The sequence below is a fragment of the Elgaria multicarinata genome, chromosome 11 (genome assembly GCF_023053635.1).
Source record: "Elgaria multicarinata webbii isolate HBS135686 ecotype San Diego chromosome 11, rElgMul1.1.pri, whole genome shotgun sequence".
Lineage (NCBI taxonomy): Eukaryota > Metazoa > Chordata > Lepidosauria > Squamata > Anguidae > Elgaria > Elgaria multicarinata.
The window spans coordinates 1,309,098-1,329,911 of NC_086181.1; the positions used below are offsets into that span (position 1 = coordinate 1,309,098).

Sequence of the window (20,814 nt, forward strand, 5' to 3'; positions counted from 1 at the left end):
ATTGCACAGACTGGGCTTCTGGCAGATAACCTTTTGTATTAAGTTTCTGTTTGGGCCCTTTCAGAAACTAGCAGAGATTACAGCGGTTCTCAGCCAAGTCAGCAAAGACATGAATTAAGACAGAGATTTGTATAGGTTAAAATTAACCTTTTTACTGGCATATAAAAATATAATTTAGTTATGGCAATACAGACACAAATACTTACAAACGGTCAGTCAATACAGCTCACATGAGGGACATGGAAGTTATGCCTTCTACTTGCACATGAAAATACATTTACTTTTATAGACAACCTGTACAATGATGCAACTCCTTGCAACCCTTAATTGAAGACAATCAGTTAACCAATTATTCAATTATGACACTCAATGTCCAGGTGTAGAGTTGACCTTTAAGTTTCTGCTGAGTCTTCTGTTCCTCCAGCTCCTCAGCAATTAACAAACCAATGGAAAAACATAACCAGGATCCATTCCAAGATCCAACACCTACCTGGCCAGAAGAGGCGGAGGAGGAGGAAGAGGAGGAGGCCCCGTATCGCCCCTCACAGGGACGAGGTGAAAAGTTCCCGGGCTCGGCAGCTTCGCTGGGGAATCCTTGCCGCCGCCACTGCCATCGCCCACCTCCCTGCCTTCAGGACGCCTTCACGGCTTTGTGTAGATCCATTATGCAGAATGGGTGGGAGTATTTAAAAAAGGACATTTTAAAGGCACAGTTACAAACAATTCCAACAAGGAGAAAAGATAGAAGACAACAGAGGAAACCAATGTGGCTCCACAAAAAGCTTAGAGATGACCTGAAAACAAAAAGGGATACATATAGGAAGTGGAAGGAAGGCCAGGCTACAAAAGAAGAGTACAGACAAGTGGCGCAGAAGTGCCAAAATGGCATCAGGAAGGCTAAAGCTCAGAATGAGCTGAGATTAGCGAGGGATGCTAAAAGCAATAAAAAGGCTTTCTTCAGATATGTGAGTAGTAAAAGACAGAGGAAAGAAATGGTGATTCAACTGCTTAATGAGGATGGCAAATTGATAACAGATGACAAAGAAAAGGCTGAAGTGCTCAATTCCTACTTTGCCTCAGTCTTCTCCCAAAAGCGGGTCTATGACCCCCCTGGAAAAAGTGAAGCAGAAGTTGAGGGGGCAGGATTACAGTTTGAGATTGATAAACAAATGGTCAAAGATCTTGATAGGCTGGAGTGATGGGCTGAAAACAACAGGATGAAATTTAATAGGGATAAATGCCAAGTTCTACATTTAGGAAATAGAAACCAAAGGCACAGTTACAAGTTCGGGGATATTTGGCTCAGCAATACTACAAACAAGAAGGATCTTGGAATTGTTGTAGATTGCAAGCTGAATATGAGCCAACAGTGCGATATGGCTTCAAGAAAGGCAAATGCTATTTTGGGCTGCATTAATAGAAGTATAGCTTCCAAATCATGTGAGGTACTGGTTCCTCTCTATTCGGCCCTGGTTAGACCTCATCTAGAGTATTGCGTCCAGTTCTGGGCTCCACAATTCAAGAAGGATGCAGACAAGTTGGAGCGTGTTCAGAGGAGGGCAACCAGGATGATCAGGGGTCTGGAAACAAAGCCCTATGAAGAGAGACTGAAAGAACTGGGCATGTTTAGCCTGGAGAAGAGAAGATTGAGGGGAGACATGATAGCACTCTTCAAATCCTTAAAAGGTTGTCACACAGAGGAGGGCCAGGATCTCTCCTCGATCCTCCCAGAGTGCAGGACACGGAATAATGGACTCAAGTCAAAGGAAGCCAGATTCCAGCTGGACATCAGAAAAACTTCCTGACTGTTAGAGCAGTGCGACGGTGGAATCAGCTACCTAGGGAGGTTGTGGGCTCTCCCACACTAGAGGCCTTCAAGAGGCAGCTGGACAACCATCTGTCAGGGATGCTTTAGGGTGGATTCCTGCATTGAGCAGGGGGTTGGACTCGATGGCCTTGTAGGCCCCTTCCAACTCTGCTATTCTATGATTCTAAGGAGTTCTTGATTCACAGTTCAGTCTTTTAACAACATTATTATTATTATTATTATTATTATTATTATTATTATTATCTCACCTCTCTCTCTCTGGATTGAGGCAGGGAACAACTTCATATATAAAAATACTATAAAATATATAAAACTGATTAAAAACATGCAAATCTACTACCTTATTAAAATAACAGCCAGACATTTTAAAATTCGACTGGGTAGGCCTGCTGCAGGAGATAAGTCTTTATAGCTTTTTTATATTCAGAAATACTGTTGAGTTGGCAGACCTCTCCCGGCAGGCCATTCCACAGGTGTTCAGCCTAGTTTTGGCTGGCTGAAGTAAATTCTTCCCAGGGGACCTGAGTGTGTGGGGCGGATTGTACAGGAGAAGGTGATCCCGCAGGTAACCTAGACCCAAACCACGTTGGACTTTAAAGGTAATAACCAACACTTTATACTTTGCCCAAAATCTAATTGGCAGCCAGTGAAGTGATTTTAAAAGTGGTATGGCACATACTCTTCAATACACCTCCAAGTTCTTGCCCAGAATTAACCCTCTTTTCCTGCAAAGCTCCCCTCCTGCTGCTTTAGAACAAGGCCGGATCATTTGGGTGCTTGAGGTGGGAAATCATCTTAATGTGGGACACAATCCACAGAATGTTATCCTTTAAAAAGCTTTAATGAAATAAATGGGAACTTGCATAGGAAGACTTCCTGGTGCCTCATGAGTCAGATCTTTCACTTCAGGGCCCTGCATAGCTCATTGAACTTTCCTATGATTAGCAGAGCGAAATTATGAAACGTGGCCTAAATGGCAATAAAATATGCATGATTTATTTATTTATTTATTTATTTATTTATATTCCCCCTTTTCAGCAAAATTGATGCTCAAGGTGGCTAAGAATGGTAAAATACAAATAAAAACACAAACTTGATTAAAACATAAAAACAAAACAGTTAAAATACAGTCATAAAATAACAACAAGAAACAAACAGCTCCCAACCAGTTAAAAACCTCTTTAGCAACAAAGTAGCTTAAATGCCAAAGGCCTCCTCTTTTACATCAGGCCACCCTCTTGGCCACCAAGAAGGCCCTGTCTCACACCCCCACCAAGATGGATAGTGGGCCCAAGAGAAGTGCCTCCCCCAAAGACCTTAAAGCCTGTGCAGGCTTGTATGGGAGAATGTGGTCTTTCCAATATCCCAAGCCATATATGGCTTTATAGATCCTAACCAACACATTGAATTGTGCCTGGAAATGAGAAATCCTGTTAATCAGGGTGACCATATTTTGGAAACCAAAAAGGAGGACAACATGGCTGCCCCCAAGGGGGCATGCTCACCAACATGCCCAGCCTCCAAGGGGGCGTGCCCACCCAAACATGGCTTTGGTCACAGGTCTGACTTCTCACTACACAATTAAGACAAACCTGTTCTACATAACATCTTAATGTTATCACTGGAATAATCACTGGAATAAAGAACAAGTGAGACATTCAATGTATCTGAAATTAACTTCACTCATTCCTACTTTTGTAGCTTTTGCTGTACTTTGAAGCTTTTGCTATACTTTGTGTGATACAGTCTTCCCTTCCCTCAAATATCTTTTCTGACTGCAAATCCTTCACTCAATGACCATAGTCCCACCTTTCCTAACATTTAACACTCTTTCCCCATCACCTTTCTCATATCCGTACTCACACATTCAGCATATTGCTACCACTGAACAAATGAAGCAGTTGACAAGTACAGAAAAATCTAGTACAACAAACAAGCCAACAAGCATTCAGAAAGAGTATAAAATACTATTACCTTGCAAACATTAGCCATGGAACAAAATGGACTAAAGGCTAGCACCTCTTAGCTTGTTTCAACTTCATCCAGACATAACAGTCAAAAACAACAAAGAAAAACACACGTAACTCACTGACATAGCAATACCTACTGACAAAAATGTTTCAGAAAAGGAAGGGGGAAAAAGAGAGAAATATACACTACTGGCTATGGAAGTTAAAGAACTATGGCAACAGGAAAAAGTTACAATTATTCTGTTAGTCACATCAGACACCAGCATCACATCATTATTATTTTTTTATAAACAACCTTCAGAAATTAGGCCTACCAAAATACATGTCTGCCAACATCCAGAAAGCAATCATAGTTAAAAAATGTTCAATAGTCAGGAAATATCTGAATCAGTAAAAGACAGCATGACTTGGCAAAGCCCATCATGTTCATCTAGAAAAACCACCATGAGCAGGAAAAGAGAGATAAATGATGATGATGATGATGATGATGATGATGATGACGATGACAACCCTGTTAATTTTTTAAAATATTTTTAAGAATGAACAATTAGCAATTTTTACAAAACGTACGTCATGCCAATTATATCAAACAAATTGGAGAGGAAGGTCTATGGGTCAAAATGCATTATTTAATAGGAATATCACCTCCAAATCATCCCCCCAACTCACACACAGAAAACTACAGCCCTCTCCCCCACGCACACTGCAAACAAGCACATGCATCCATTCACTCAATGCAGAGCATCCCATTCAGACAACATCACATCAATACACTCACACACTGCCAGCACACAAACACACACACACACACACACACAGGATCACCAACTCCAAAACACATGCACACACACATCCATTCACTCAAACAATCAGGTATCCCATTCAGACATCAATACTTACACACACACTCAGGATCACACACTATGCAACACATGTACACACACATCCATTCACTCAAACAACCGGGCAACCTATTCACCCATACACACACTCTCACATACACATTACCTGCTACTTGCTTCTTCTTCTCTTGCTGCTGCTGCTGCTTCTCTTGCTGCTGCTGCTGCTTCTCTTGCTGCTGCAGCTTCTGGGCTGGCAATTGAGCCAGCCCAGCTAATGGCTAGATTGGCCCTGGCGGGAAGGGCCAATCTGGAGGAATTCCAGCCCCCCTCCCCCCGGCTGATATAGGGCTGATGCAAACACGCCAACCCAGCAGAAGGCTAGATTGGCACTGGGAGGGCTGCAGGACACGTTCCCAGAAGTCTGGGAACGCATCCTCTGCCCCTGCCCACCCCAGGCTGATCTAGGCCATGTCCTCAGCCTTCTCTTGGGCCTGCGCAATTGTGCTAGCCAAGGGGAAGGCCAGATCGGTGCTGGGGGTGGGAGTTGGAGGACACATCCCAGAAGTCTGGGAACACATCCTCTGGCCCATTTCCCTGGTAAATTGGGGCCCAATCCCAGTTGCCGCAGAGATCTCCACTTTTTCAGAGGTCTCCAGGGTTTTCCGGGTCGTCTGGTCATCCTACAAAATGTTCTTAATGTGCTTATTTTGCATAGACCACATAATTCAGCTTTTCTTAAGCATGGAATTTGCATTACCTTAGTTCAGAATTATTAGTAGTAGTAGGACAGACATTATGATAGCTAAGTGGAACCTCCATGTACAGAGGCCATCTACCTCTGCATACCAGATGGTGTGGACAAACAACAGGTAAAACAGTTGCCTTCATGTTCTGCTTGTGAACTTATTTATTTATTTATTTATTTATTATTACATTTTTATACTACCCAATAGCCGAAGCTCTCTGGGCGGTTCACAAAAATTACCAACTTCCGAAGTCTGCTGGGCTGGAAACGGGAAGCTAGGGTAGGTGGGGTTCTGGCCTGAATTTATATTAGTGGTTATAATCTCAGATGTTGTGTGTGCCCCTTTATTTTGAATTCTAGAAAGGTTACATAGGAGTTGGCACAACAGGACTGCCTCTAGCTGTGCCTTTTCCTTTTGCCGTCAGACTTTGGGATTAGAAGTTATTTCTATTGACACTTCCAGTCACAACCAACCATTCCTTTACTTGAATTTTAATCAGTCAACTCACTCCCAAAACCAGAGTCACTCCCTCTCCCCAAAGCTTCTAAAATGTAGAGCAAGTACAGGAAAACTTTTTCAACTCTTTGGGCTCCATCGCACCAGCATTTTATCACATGCTCATCATGCCTGTTTTGCAGCACGGTACTCATATGACGTCATGCCTGCCCTGCAGTCATTCTGCCAATTCCCCTCAATTTTTCATGTTTTCCTAGAGCAGGTAAAGTCTGGTTTATTTCTTCAGCCTGGGATTAAAGCGCTCTTCTGCCTCCATGCATTGCCATTTGCTTTGAAGGGAGGTCTTTCTGAGGAAAGAGGAAGATGGTGTGGTTCTCCTTCTCCACCATGCCAGGTTGTGCTGAGTCAGTTGAACGGACTTTCGCTGCTCCAACCCCACCCTCATTGCCTGCAGAAATGGCACCCAGCTGATGAAACACTGTAAAACTAGATAATAGGGGTGTGCAGAGCAGGTCTTCTCCACCACGAAATTACAGTCAATGGGAATTAACCAAAATGCTTACAGCTCCCTCATTTTTAAAGATAAAGAGATGAAACCTGGCACCATGATAGCTCTTGAGTAGTGCTTTAGGCATGCCAAGTTTGAAGGCGATCCTTTCATTGATTGATTTTTTTACAATTTTAATTTTAAAATTCTCTCAAACTGTTCACTCACATAAACACACGCACACACACGCACACACACCCCCTCTGATTCTATGTTAATCAACCCCTGCACATTTATGGAGGATAAAAGCTCCCTCCATAACTGCACAGGGGTGAATTAAAGCAGAATCAGAGGGGTGTGTGTGTGTGTGTGTGTGTGTGTTTATGCATGTGAATAGTTTGAAGTAAAAAATTCGTATAAAATCAACTCATGAAGAGAACTTATTGAAACTTGGCATGTCTAAAGCCCTACTTAAGAGCTATCATGGTGCCAAGTTTCATCTCTTTAGCTTTAAAAATAAGGGATCTGTAATCATTTTGATTAATTCATCACATTGGCTGACAGGGCTGGGATTTTCTGCGGTTACCTACAAAGTTGTTGATTGTTTTGTTGGGAATTGCCTGGGAAGAATGGGTGCAGTGATCCTATGTTGTTAGGTGTTATTAACTGGGATTGGGAGAGGGAGAATAAAATAACTGGGGTGCGGAGTGTGAAAACAGGATGCGCTGAGATCTTTAATTGCTGAAGAAGGGGGGCAGCCTTGGCAATGCTTTTCCTACAGGGCATGGGGAAAAGAGTGTGTGAAAGTTGGGAAGCTAGTTTGACGTTAAGCAAAGAAGTGACAAAGGAAGTCCTGGCTTAAAGTCCTCCTCGCTTCCACCTCCAGCACTTCCCAAAATCTTTGGGGACTTCCACGACATAAGGAAGCCTTGCCTGTGACTCCCCAAACTTTAACCACCCTCTTACCCCAGACATGCTGTGTGGGATGAGGAGCTCTGCAGGCCATTGGGAGGCAATCACAACCCCCACCCTGGAGGTATGAACCAGACTAGTGATGCTCTAAACAAAATAACACAGAAGCATATGCTGGATCGCACAATGATCCATCTAGTTTAGCTCTGCATCCTCTTTCCAACAGTGGGCACCCTGATGGGAAGCTGGCACAGTGCAGGCATCAGGCCTCTGATTTGCTGGCAACATCCAGGATACTGCCTCTGAACCTGCAGGTTTTATTTAGCTGCCATTGATAAAGCTAGCCTCCTTGAATGTCTAAAGACAAGGGGACAAAAGTATCAGTCCATTTCCCCATATGATGAATCCCCTTCATTATGGAGCAATTCCAAATTCCACAGTGATCCACTAGAAATGGGGAGGGTTGGAATCCCACAGGTGCTCTCCATTTCCAGTTTTATAAACTGATGATGTCAGCTTCCCCTTGATACCTGGGCTGGAGCTACACTACTGCTTTAAAGCGCTTTATAACAGTTTTGACAACTATTTAGGGAGTGTGTCCTGGGACCCAACAGTTGTCAAAACTGTTATAAAGTGCTTTAAAGCAGTAGTGTAGATCCTGCCCTGCAGAGAGTTATTTGTCCTGCCAAGAACCTTGATAGAATGGACATACCGCCATCAATATGCATAGCACTTTACAGAATAACATAAGGAAAAAGAACATTTTAAAAAGCCACAGCAAACTGCCTGTAGGACAGGGATAGGCAAAATTATGTCCTTCAGATGTTTTGGACTACATCTCCCATAATCCTTGTCCATTGATCATAATGCCTGGGGCTAATGGGAGCTGTAGTCCAAAACATCTGAAGGGCACCAGGTTACCCATCCCTGCTGTAGGAATTTATCATCTAAATTTTGACAGTAAGGGAGACAAGAAAGGGAAGAGAGAATCAATGCTAATTGAGGAATGATCTGTGCAAATTCAATTAACACACCACCTTTGTTCCACTGGGGGCAGGTAAGGACTAGGACAGGGTAGGGAACCTTTTTGAGCCTGTGGGCAAATGTAGCACTTTGAGAAGCTCTCCTGGGTGCCACAACAAACAGCTGTCCTGAGAGGTGTGGCTAATCACAACAGACAAGTAACCTGCCCAAAAGACTTACTAGAAGGCAGAGGTGGGAGTTTGAGTCCTAACACACAAAACAATTACTTTGAACCCACAGTTTTTAGCACCAAACCTGACAGCAAATCTTTTTTCTCTCCCATTCTGGGCCAGCCGACCCCTCCTCCCCTCTCACACACATGAGTCTCTTTTGCTTTTCCCTCTTCTTCTGTGCGCTGCACAGGAAAGCATGGTCTTGCAGCCACCCACCATCTTATTTAACCCATGATAACTATCTCACTAGTTATCTCACTAGTCACAATGAGCCATGGCACATGCTGGGTCTTTGTGGACACTGTTTTGAATATATAATCATGGGCCACTGTGGGTTATTCAGGGGTTAATCAACCCTCACATAACCCTTGATTAATAGAAGGGTTATGCAAAGGTTATTTAATCCCCAATTGGAAGTTGCATATTCAAAGGTGGCTACACACATTGGCACGGGGTGCATCTCCTTGTAGATTAAATAACCCGGGATGGCCTAGCTCTGTTGTGCAAATCAGCCCAGTGTCTTTGAGCCCTACCAGTAGCCCAGAGGCATTCATGGGAAGTGAAGATGGAAGTGGCTGCAGGCCTTCACTTTGGTTTGAAGTAGTCAGTCCCAGCTGCTGGTAAGAAAATTAGTTAATTACAAAAAAGTGGAAAGGGCAGCGAACCTTGGTGGGCACCAAAAAAAGGTGTCCAGCCACACTGGGGCCTGTGGGCTCCGCATTTCCTACACCTAGACTAGACCAATATTGCTAATGTACATGTATTAGAATACCCAGTTCCTCTTCAGAATACCAATTCCTTCTCTCATTGGTACCCGCCATGGGATTATCATTGGAACTGTCGTTCATGCTCCCCCTCCTGCATGTAGACTCATCAGTCACCTTGAAGATGAAAACATTCTCCATCCCAATATTCAGCCTGAGATAACTTAAAGAACTCAGCCGATGGAGGGAGAGAGATGGGTTGATACTATTGTCAGCAACATAGCATAGACATAGCATAGAGCTAGAGGGACCAATGGTATAAGGCCATATAGGAACATAGTTTCCTATGTTCCTATAAGAAAGAATGGAAGAAAGTGAATCTTCCCTCTTACTACACTTTAACCCAATTTTTTAACACAACAGAGTGGCCAAACTAAAAGCTGTTGAGCTGGGGAATCAGTGATATGTGCACATCCAATAGTAGATGGTCCCAGGTCTTCTTGCAATAGCTCAAGACAAAGAATTCATTTCAGTGTTAACATCAAGCAATATTATGAAGCTTAAAATGATGAGGTTACTTCTTCCCACCCAAGATGCTACATGGTTTGTACACATCCTCTAATGTCTTTTTGGTAGGCCCCTAGTGCCCTCCAGATGTTTTGAACTACAACTCCTATAATCTCTAGCCATGGATCTGATGGGAGTTGTAGTCCAAAAGATATGGAGGGCACTGGGTTCTTTACCACTGGGGGAAAACCATGCATGTGGGATATCAGATTTCAAACCTCTGCTCTGTCATGAAACTTATTCAGTGACCTTGGGTGAACAGCCATATAATCCAAGAGTGCTGTAAGCAAGTATGAAGGGTCATGTAATCCCTCACAGTGAGCTAAAACCATCTGCTCACCCACAAACCCCTTCCATTCAGATCCCACTATGGCAGGTTGAGCAACCTGCAACTCTTCTAATTTCATAGAATCATAGAATCATAGAATAGCAGAGTTGGAAGGGGCCTACAAGGCCATCGAGTCCAACCCCCTGCTCAATGCAGGAATCCACCCTAAAGCATCCCTGACAGAGGGTTGTCCAGCTGCCTCTTGAAGGCCTCTAATGCGGGAGAGCCCACAACCTCCCTAGGTCACTGATTCCATTATCGTACTGCTCTAACAGTCAGGAAGTTTTTCCTGATGTCCAGCTGGAATCTGGCTTCCTTTAACTTGAGTCCATTATTCCGTGTCCTGCCCTCTGGGAGGATTAAGAAGAGATCCTGGCCTTCCTCTGTGTGACAACCTTTTAAGTATTTGAAGAGTGCTATCACATCTCCCCTCAATCTTCTCTTCTCCAGGCTCAACATGCAGCCCTCAGTTTAGTTTCAAAGGTACTCTACATAATATTCAGACCTTTGAGAACAGTGGCCTCTCCCTTCCATGGCACCTCCTGGATAGGAAGAAAAAGAGGAGAGAAAGAGAGAGACAGAGACAGAGACAGAGACAGAGACAGAGAGAGAACTGGGTGGCAGAAAGAGAAAGCCGGTAACCTGATGGGATTATTTAGTAATGATGGCTCCTGCTAGAAAGGAAATTAGCAGAGAAAAACAAGGCAAAACAGAATGAGTGTTTACCAATCGCACATGCACATAAGGCTAAAAAGGAGACCATACCCTTTTTTGGTGCAGAAAATGTTTTAGTCACAAACATTCTTGCATATAAAATGCAGGTACTGCATAGAGCTTCAAAAACAGTTTGTTCAGTCCATTTTGTGTCCCACTACAATGGCAGGAGCAAGAGATCAAAGACATTGCTCCTAGCAATGGTGGGACTTAGGGGAAAGAAAAAAAGAAAGAAAGAAAGAAAGAAAGCCAGCAAGCACAGGAAACCACTTAGTAGGCTATAGAGATCCTAAGGCTAGCTGTGGTCAAAATTCCCATGCATTAATTAAGAGCAATGGCCATGCTGCAGAATGATGCTTGTGGAGAAATAGTTAGCAATAACTCTTGCAAGTGAGACAAACCCAAAACTGCATGGGAGGGCAGAGCCCCTCTGACCTCACATAAAAAACACATGGCTACTGCTGGTGAGTTGTCAAAGCCCTTGTCATGAGTGGAACCCTATCTGCCAAGGGCTATTTCATATGTTCTGAACCTGCACTGCATAATATTTGGAATGTGTACATATAATTTACTTTTTTAACTTAATATTTTTATTTTATTTACTGAAATGATTTATATCCTTCTTTTTCATCAGTTTTGATATTCAAAACTGCTAAAAACAAATATGAAAGAACAATAAAAAGAGAATACCCAACCAATTAAGAATAAAATGATCTGCCCCAAATAAATGACTCATCTGAAAGCACTTCGATCACAATCAGATCAAAGCATTCTCCAAAGGCCTCCTATAAAGTCAGGTTTGGGCCATGTGCCAGAAAGCAAGCAGGGACTGAGCCAGGCAGGCTTCTTCAGGGAAGGCTTCCACAGTGGAGCTGCAGCAACCAAGGTTGTGTGCCCTTCCACTGAACTTCACTGAACTTCTGGGAAGTTTAGCAAAGCACTTGATTTCCAATGTGATGTGTGAGCAGGTGCATATGTCAGTGTATATCCCAGGTAGCCAGAATGTGCCTGGGGTTTCTGGGATTAATTTCTGTCATGGCCATGAGGTGCCTTGGCTTCGATTTATGCTTCAACCACTACGATTAGACACAATTTTATATATCATGCAGAAGGAAGCAGTTGTCCAAGGGTGCACAATTTTAGACTTTACAACTTCAGAAAGTGGGTGCAGGAGTTGTATTTTTGAATGTTCCCTCTTGTTTAGAATCATAGGACTCATCTACACCAAGCAGGATATTCTGCTATGAAAGTGGTATGAAAGCGGTATATAAAAGGCAGGAGCCACACTACTCCAACTGTTGGGGCCCATGACACACATATACCACTTTCATAGTGTTATATCCTGCTTGGTGTAGATGTGTCCTGGGCCCCAACAGTTGTCAGTGTGCTTCAGGACCACTGTAAAGCAGTAGTGTTGATCCTGCAGTGCACTTCCATAGTGCTATAAAGCAGTAGTGTGGCTCCTGTGTTTTATATTCCGCTTTCATAGTGGAATAGTCTGCTTGGTGTAGATGAGCCCATAGAATAGTAGTTGGAAGAGGCCTATAAGCATCCCTGACAGATTGTTGTCCAGCTGCCTCTTGTGTGGGAGAGCCCACAACCTCCCTAGGCAATTGGTTTAAAACAGCAACAACCCTCCCTGCATGTAATAAATTAGCTAGTATGTCAGAGAGAACATCTCTCACTTGATATGCTTGTTTACTGCAGCCAAGGAGGTGTTGCTTAAGTGGGGGCACATTCTACCCCCCCCCCACCTCCAATCTGAAGTGGTACAGTCCATATAACCTTAGTTGATTCCCGCACTGTACTGCTTCATTCATTGTAATTACACAGAACACCTCCCACTGAGTGTACAGTGCAGGTCTGTGTTTGTACCATTAAAATGACTCTTGTCTGTTGGTTTGGACCTTTCCTGCTTACGTCATTTAAATATGAATCCTGCATTGGCTAGCTAGAATGAACATCCAGTTAAAAATGGCTCTCTTCTTCCTGCATTCGGCTATTGGGCGGTATAAAAATGCAATAATAATAATTAATACACAAACACACAATTCCATGCCAGCCAACCCCTTGTCCTCGGATGTGGCAGCAGTCGGCATCCATTCCCTAGGAGGTGTAGTTAAACCTTCAAGATCCTATCGAGGAAAGGGGAGAAGAATGCCCCCCCCCCCCGTGCGCGTGCCCATCATCAACTGGCTGCTACTCTCAAACTCAACGTAACCCAAAGAATTATGAAAAGAATGTGAGGGAAGGCTAAATTTTCAACTGACCCCAGCCCTTGATTTAGGGCAGAAAGCACATCTAAATAGAAAAGCAAGTGCCTTTATGCTCGCACACACATCCGAAACTACAGTGACTTCAAGTTTTGCTTCTGCCATCCAAGGAAGACGCATCTAGACACTTCCCTGTACAGAAATGAGATTCTGCACAGGAACCCCATCCCACCCCACCCCCATGCCTATCGTGTAACGCCAGATGGGCCATGCGCTGTACATCCCTTGGAGTTGTTTCTTTTTCTTTTCTTTTCTTTTTTAAAGAAATCATGTTAGGCTGGAAAACTTTCTTTCAGGGTTTGTCTGTTCCCTTCTCTAGCAAACACTAGGAATAAAGTTGCAGGAGCGGAGTGGGGGTGGTTGGGGGGAGAGATGTTAGAATGATTGACAGCTTTGAACTATAGGCTCATCCCTTACCTTAGGCCATGCAATCTGATTGGCTGTCTCCTGACATCCCTAAAGCCCAGCAGTTTTTAATAGAAGCTGTGGGTAGATCGTCGGGGGTGGGTCGGTGGGGGAAAAGGTTCAGTGAGGTGCATTTCTGACAAGACATAAAGTCATTTTCCACTTCAGGAGACTTTCTGGGGCTATTCTGAGTGTGTGCACACATGGGGGAAGGGAATAAAAAGGGCCTGGGTTTTATTTTATTTTAACTTTTTTTCCTTAAATGTTTTTCTGCAAACTTCGTGGAGAGTGGTCTTCTCCTCAGCACCACGCCTGGACTAATGGATTACCACCTGCTCGGATTAATTTTAGCTTTTCTCATCAGTGACGTAAAGGTCTTAGCTGGTTACCCCATTTGGTGGTAAGATTTATTTTCCCTTCATCTCAAACTTTTGGCAACCTATTTCTTTATTTGCATTATATTCCTCTGTGTTCATATTCTCTCTTAGTGCTTTGCTTTGATTCACATGTTTCATCTCCCCCCCCCTTTTTTTTTTAGAATTAATGCAAAATTTGAAACTGATGATGTTGCATTTTTATTTCGGATGGGTGATACTTAATAGATTTTTGTTGTTGTTTGCCCAGCCTCACCCATTAAGGGTTTCAAAATAACATCTTGAATTGTAATTTTTAAACAGTGAACAACAACATTGTAAAGCAGTTGAATAAAAGGATGGAATCTCAGAAGTTTTCAATGGGAAAATTATAATTCAGATACATTGTTATTAAGTATTTTGTTTCACATCACAATAGTATACTGACAATACTATCTAAAAGCACATTTGTCAGACGTGCTATTTCACTTTAAATAACATGGCCATCCTTCACTCTCTTCTTGATGGGAGAGTGTGCATTTGGGGGCGTGGGGGTGGAATGTTACATTATATATATATATATATATATATATATATATATTCACCAGCTACAGAAAAAATATTAATGAAAACAAGCAAGACAAATGTTCTAATTTTTTTTAATAATAACAAAAATGTGGGATTTTGGTTCCTTGCACACATCAAAAAGGAATATATATATATATATATATATATATATATATATATATATTTACTACCAATGCATTCTAGTTCGTAGTCTCCATTCAAACAAACATAACAGATAAAAGCTAAGGAAATTTTTGCCAAAGATTCATCTCGCATTGTAAGGTATGCACGTGTTGAGATTTATAGCAAATCCAAGTCTCAGCTTAGTTAAAAGATGACAGCATTTAATAATGGAATATCTTAATCAATTTCTTTTCTGATAAATTAAGCTTTCTCTTAGAAATGCATGTGGAAGAAAATGCTAAACCTAGTGGAATTAGTAGCAGAGTTAACCCCAATAACACCTAAAATTATGCCTCTTCTATTTCCAGGATTCTTTTCTATATTATTCATTCCCTAAGCCCTTTCTAAGCTGACACAACAAAGAAATGAGCTGAATCGGACTGTGGAAATAAGCTAAAAAGCAACAATATTTTGAAGAATGATATTTATTGTAAACCTCTGCTTTAGCTCCCTAGTAAATATCAAAAAAAAATGAAGAATGAACATTTAGCACATCTGGCAATATTTTACTATGTATTGTATGGTAATTCACAACAAAATGAGACTTAATTCACAACAAAATAAGTTTATTTTCCTTTCCAGAGGGGCATGGGTCATATGTTCAAGATCCCATCATTTAGATTAATCAGATAATTCTCCAATTCAAGATCCCTTCGTTTAGATTAATCAGATCTCTTTTAGCTCCAGGTTTGATCAAGCCAACTTCCTGCAACATTTATTGGGAGATGCTACAAACAGGTGACCTCTAATCATTAGAATTAGAAGCTTTGTTAAAAGTGGCAAAATTACTAGTGAGAGCTAATTGAGAGGACTAAATTTGATTACCAAACATGACTGTTTTGGACTCCAATTGGGCTTTTGAACCCAAACAGGCCTCTAAACTGTGATTAATTAAGCCATTTTGAGCTTTATTCCCTCCTTTCCATTTAGTCACCCCAAAACTGCCCCCCCCAAATCCAACCAAAGAAAATCCATGGTTATCTTGAGTGACCTCATAGCAAACAAAGGATTAAATCACTGGATCCAAGAACTTAGACAACCTAATGCATATAATTCACCAGGGTTTGCACCCAACATATTTTACGAGAAGAAAACTAGGGCTCCGGGAAGGATTTTTAAAGGCTCAGAAACTCCTGTACAGAGAAACTATATATCTCCATCTGAATTGAGCTCTCTGATTGTACAACTGTGCTTTCTAATGTAAGGGACAAATACTATAATAATGGTATTTTGTACCAAGACTAACCCCTATGTTCTGCTGGTCATTTAAAGGTAAGTGCCCATTTGAATGCATTAATGTGTTGCTAAACCAAAGCATCATTTGTTGTGACCTGGGGGCTGGTGTATACATGTCCAGATACATCTTCTTCCATTACTCTTGCTGGATGTCTTCTTCTTCCTGATCATTTACTCCCCTTCCAGACCAATTTATTTTTTGCAGTTGATATGAACTGTTTGTTCCTTTACCTTCTATTATTCACTGGCTATTAAGAGCTGAATTTCTAAATCACAAGAAAATTAAGACAGCCTAAAAATAGGATGGATAGATCGACTTTAGCCTTAATACATAGCAATTCAAATCTCTTCACTGTTCGTTGGTTTATCAAAGATCAAACAAAGTTACATGAAAGAATGCAAATACATCCAAGTATTTAAACACATGGCTTAGTTTTATCACCTTTATTTCAGCATGGAACATGGAGATGTCCCCTGGAGGACATACAAATGAGGAAGTGGGAAGATGCAATCTACTAATGCATTTTAAAATCTGGGCAGTTATACCTCAACACTTCAAAAAAACACCTCCCCACTTCTCCAGTTTAACCAGTCTGTGCTGAGAATGCAGTGCTGGTTATCAGGCCATATTTGGACATGTTGATTTATAGTGTGCAGTTTATTCCAGCCACAAAGTCAGGTTTGAGGGGTGGGTGGTACTGTCCAGAATATGTCTTCTTGGGGTGTGATGCTTCGATCAAGGCTGCAGTAACAATGAATGAGAAGGTAGGAAAGAACAGGGATGTTTGCACATTTTTATTCATTTCTTTATTTATAACATTTTTGCCCTAAAAAGGCTCCCAGAGTGGCTTACAAAGATTAATATTAAGACAGGCCCTGCCCTCAGGCTTCCAATCTAAAAGGCACAATACAAAAGGAAAATATATTGGGAGGGAGGCAGAAAAAAGCAAAACTCAAGCACTAGTTCTTAGTTTCAAAGTTCTTATAGCTGTTCTTTCTGGCAGAGAAGAGTGAAACAAGCTTCCTGACGCTGCTCCCTTTCTGGCAGAAGTATTAGGACAAGGAGGTCTTCTCCTTGCCATGATCTTCTTCCTTGGAGACAGGGGATGCAGCCTCCAGCGGTTCTTGGTTCTCTGGCCAATGGTTAAGGCCAGAATCTGCAATTTCAGGGAACTGTCAGTTGGAGCTAGGTGGCGATGTATACACAAGGGAAGCGGTTGGGTTGGTGAAAGGCTAAAGAACACCAGTGAGTGAGCAAGACAGACAAAATAGCTCTAGTTTTGCTTTCCAATATGGCCTTCCTGCTTTACTTGTCCCTTCTATAAGGAATCACTTCTCTCACTACTGTCTTATCACTTTATCCTGATCAGTTTCAATTAAAACATCTGATGTATTAGCGGGAGTTCATTTACTAATTCAGTTGTCAAAGAGGTTGGCAATCAGTGATCCACTTGAAAGAGAGCTGGTCTTGGATCTAGGATATCTCAATTGTCCACAATGCTTTTCTGACGTGAATTCAGTGTATGTGCTCATGCACACTAGTTTCATCAGAGGTTCCTGATGTGTAAAGGAGGAAATGATTGCAACAGAATTGTTGCAAGAGCTACCCAGTCAAGCCTGTAAATGGCTTTGCAGATTAACTCTGCTATTATAGCTGATAAGAAAGCAGTCAGGGTGGCAAGATCAGCTCTGCAAAAGCTGATTGCTAGATCAAGAACAAACTTCTTACTGCTGCCATCATTATGTATTAAATACCTTAAATTCTGTGACCATACCCAGCCCATATTCTGGAGAACTTGAGCAAAGAGGGCAAAATGGCATGTATCCTCTTAAGGTACATTCCTCCAATAATCTTCAAACATTTTTGAAACAGGATTAAGAAAGAAGGCTTGTGCTCATTTAGTAGTACCATGATGCAAAAGGTCAGTGAGGGATGAGTTTGGAGTATTATCATATTCATATCCTATCACTAACAGAACCAGCCCAATGAGAAGAGTAAAATGTCAGTGCAACCAAATATGTGACCCATGTCTGGGTCAAACAGGATTTAGAGGTCAAAACTTTGTCCTGTGGGTGGGAGATGATGACCATCTCAGGTTCAGGAAGGAAGGTGAGCATGAGAGCTGTTCTGAGACAAATGGCAAGCCTGAATCAAAGAGTGTTTCCACATGCAAGACCTAAGTTGTTGTTGTTGTTGTTGTTGTTGTTGTTGTTGTTGTTAATTTATTTGAAAATAGAACAACAACAACAACAACAACAACAATAATGGGGGAGGCACAAACCAGAAGAAGAAACAAGGGGGGATCTACACTACTGCTTTTAAAGCGCTTTAAAGCACTTTGGAAACATTTTGAAAACTGTATATGCAGTGTGTCCTGGGCCCAAACAGTTCTCAAAACTGTTATAAAGTGCTTTAAAGCGCTTTAAAGCAGTAGTGTAGATCCCCCTATCCTTACACAGTAATTATTTACATCACTCTTAATAAAAATGAAAGAAAAGGGGAGAGGGAAAGAAGGATTTTACAATTCTATTTCAAATATATAAGTCAAATATATATATATATATATATATATATATATATATATATATATATATATATATATTAGGGGTGTGCACGGACCCCCCGCTCCGCTTCACTTGCAGATCCGTGATTTTTGGAGCAGGCCGCTTCGCCCCACCCCCGCTCCGCCCACTTCCGCTCCGCTCCGCTCGGAACTCCGGATCCGGATCGGAGCTCCGTTTTTTTCCCCATAGGGTTGCATTGAAAGCTAAAAAAGTAAACAACTTTTTTCTGTTCAAGTTAGAAACCTCACGTTTGGCACCATGACACCTCATGGGGGTATACACACGCATGCCAGGTTTCAAGCCAATCCCATCATCCCCTGATTTTTGGGGAATTTTTGAAAATCGGGCACCCCATTCAGACCCCTTTCCATAGCTCCGTCAATTTGCACGTTAGAAACCTCAAACTTGGCACCATGATAGCTTATCCATGTGTCCACATGGACGCCAAGTTTCAAGGCAATCCCATCATCCCCTGATTTTTGGGGAATTTTTGAAAATCGGGCACCCCATTCAGACCCCTTTCGATAGCTCCGTCAATTTGCACGTTAGAAACCTCAAACTTGGCACCATGATAGCTTATCTATGTGTCCACATGGACGCCAAGTTTCAAGGCAATCCCATCATCCCCTGATTTTGGGGGAATTTTTGAAAATCGGGCACCCCATTCACACCCCTTTCCATAGCTCCGTCAATTTGCACGTTAGAAACCTCGAACTCGCCACCATGACAGCTTATCCAGGGATACATATGCATGCCGAGACTCAAGGCAGTCCCATCATCCCCTGATTTTTGGGGAATTTATGAAAATCCAACACCCATTCACACCCCTTTCCAATAGCTCCGTCAATTTGCACGTTAAAAAAAAACCTCAAACTCACCACCATGACAGCTTATCCAGGGATACATACGCCACACGCTGAGACTCAAGGCAGTCCCATCATCCCCTGTTTTTTGGCAGGGCTTAAACCTGCAGACCTCTCAATGGGGCCATTTCAAAGGAAATCCCAACATGCCATGAATTGGGGAGTAGAGATCAACCTATATGAATCTTCTTCCACACTTGAAAAATGAATTTGGAACTTGAGCACAGGAAGGACTTCTCCCCTGAGTCAAAGCCAGACACACACAACATCCCTGCAAGGCGGGCAGGGGAGGAGAGAGGGAAGGCAGGCAGGCAGGCAGCAGACATTTCTGGAGGCATAAGGAAGTGAGCCAAGGATAAGCCAGTAATGCATATAAAATGGAATAAATAAATAAATAAATAAACGAAGGTGGGGTGGAATTAAAAGCAGCAATGTTGCTGAATAAACAACAAGAAGAACTTTTTAAAAAAGGCTATATCTGTCTTTTACCAGTAATAGGGGGATGTGCCCGGGGGAGAGGGAAGCAGCTGCCAGTTCAGCTCAAGAAAGCCATTGCTTCACCAAGAGCTCTGAGAAGTAAACGCTCACTTCGACTCATGATAGGCATTACTCCACCGTTTTACTCTCTTTGGAAGGCTCTGATGGCCTTCCAGTACAGGAGAGAGTGGGGGCACGTCCATGATGAGATGCCCTAGGGGAGCTCATCCCCTTGCACCACATCTTTTCAGTTGTTCCCCAAAGTTAGGGTGGGTAGCAGTGCTCTCTTATTCTTGGCTTAGAATATGATTTCAGGTTGTGTTTGTGCATTTGGTGGGGCTACTGTGTTAAAAAACACTGGGAAAAGTCCGTTCAGATTAAGAAAGAGAAGTTTCCCAGAATCCCAAGTTACCCGTTTTGCCTATGCCCTCCTCTAACTTTGGGATCATGTGATCATGACCGGGAGCTGACTCTGCCCCTCAGCCCTTTGAAAAAGGTATTTTTCCCGCTGATTTTTTAAAAAATTCTAGCGCGCGACCCGCACCACGCAGAGAGGTGAGAGTAGTCTCAAAATGACCCCCATCCACAACTCTCTGTGCACAAGAATTTTCAGAACGATAGCTTAAAAATCAACCCAGTTATCCCCGATTCTTTCCTGCAATGCAATCCTATGGGCGAAAAGCCGAAAACCACCGTTTGAGCCGCGCTGTCCCTGTTTGTTGACCCGATTTTTTAAAAAATATAGCACGCGACCCTCACGACGCAGAGAGGTGAGAGTAGTCTCAAAATGACCCCCATCCACGACTCTCTGTGCACAAGAATTTCCAGAATGATAGCTTCAAAAACAACCTAGTTATCCGCGATTATTTCCCGCAATGCAATCCTATGGCGAAATGTTTTCAAGATGGCGACCGGAGCGCTCCGCCTGAACTAGGAGCTCTGAAAAATGGTCGCTTCTCTTCGCCTTGCTTCTAGGGGTCCGCGGCCCATTTCTACTCCGCCTCTGGGTAAGGCGGAGCAGGCCAATCCGCTACTGCTTCTCCGCTCCTAATCGGAGCGGAGCACATGCCATATATATATATATATATATATATATATATATATATTGTTAATATATCTGAAGTCCATGTATCTGAATAAGC

At 42.4% G+C, this 20,814-nt stretch overlaps 1 protein-coding gene across 1 annotated transcript in view; it reads left to right on the forward strand.

Moving 5' to 3' along the window:
* Nucleotides 1-13,676: 13,676 nt before the first annotated feature.
* The window catches only part of WNT3 (Wnt family member 3), a 78,205-nt gene continuing 71,067 nt past the window's right edge, over nt 13,677-20,814 (forward strand). The window contains exon 1 of the mRNA XM_063138469.1: nt 13,677-13,828. Coding sequence (XP_062994539.1) covers nt 13,749-13,828 — 80 coding nt within the window. The 5' untranslated portion in view covers nt 13,677-13,748. The remainder of the gene's footprint in view (nt 13,829-20,814) is intronic.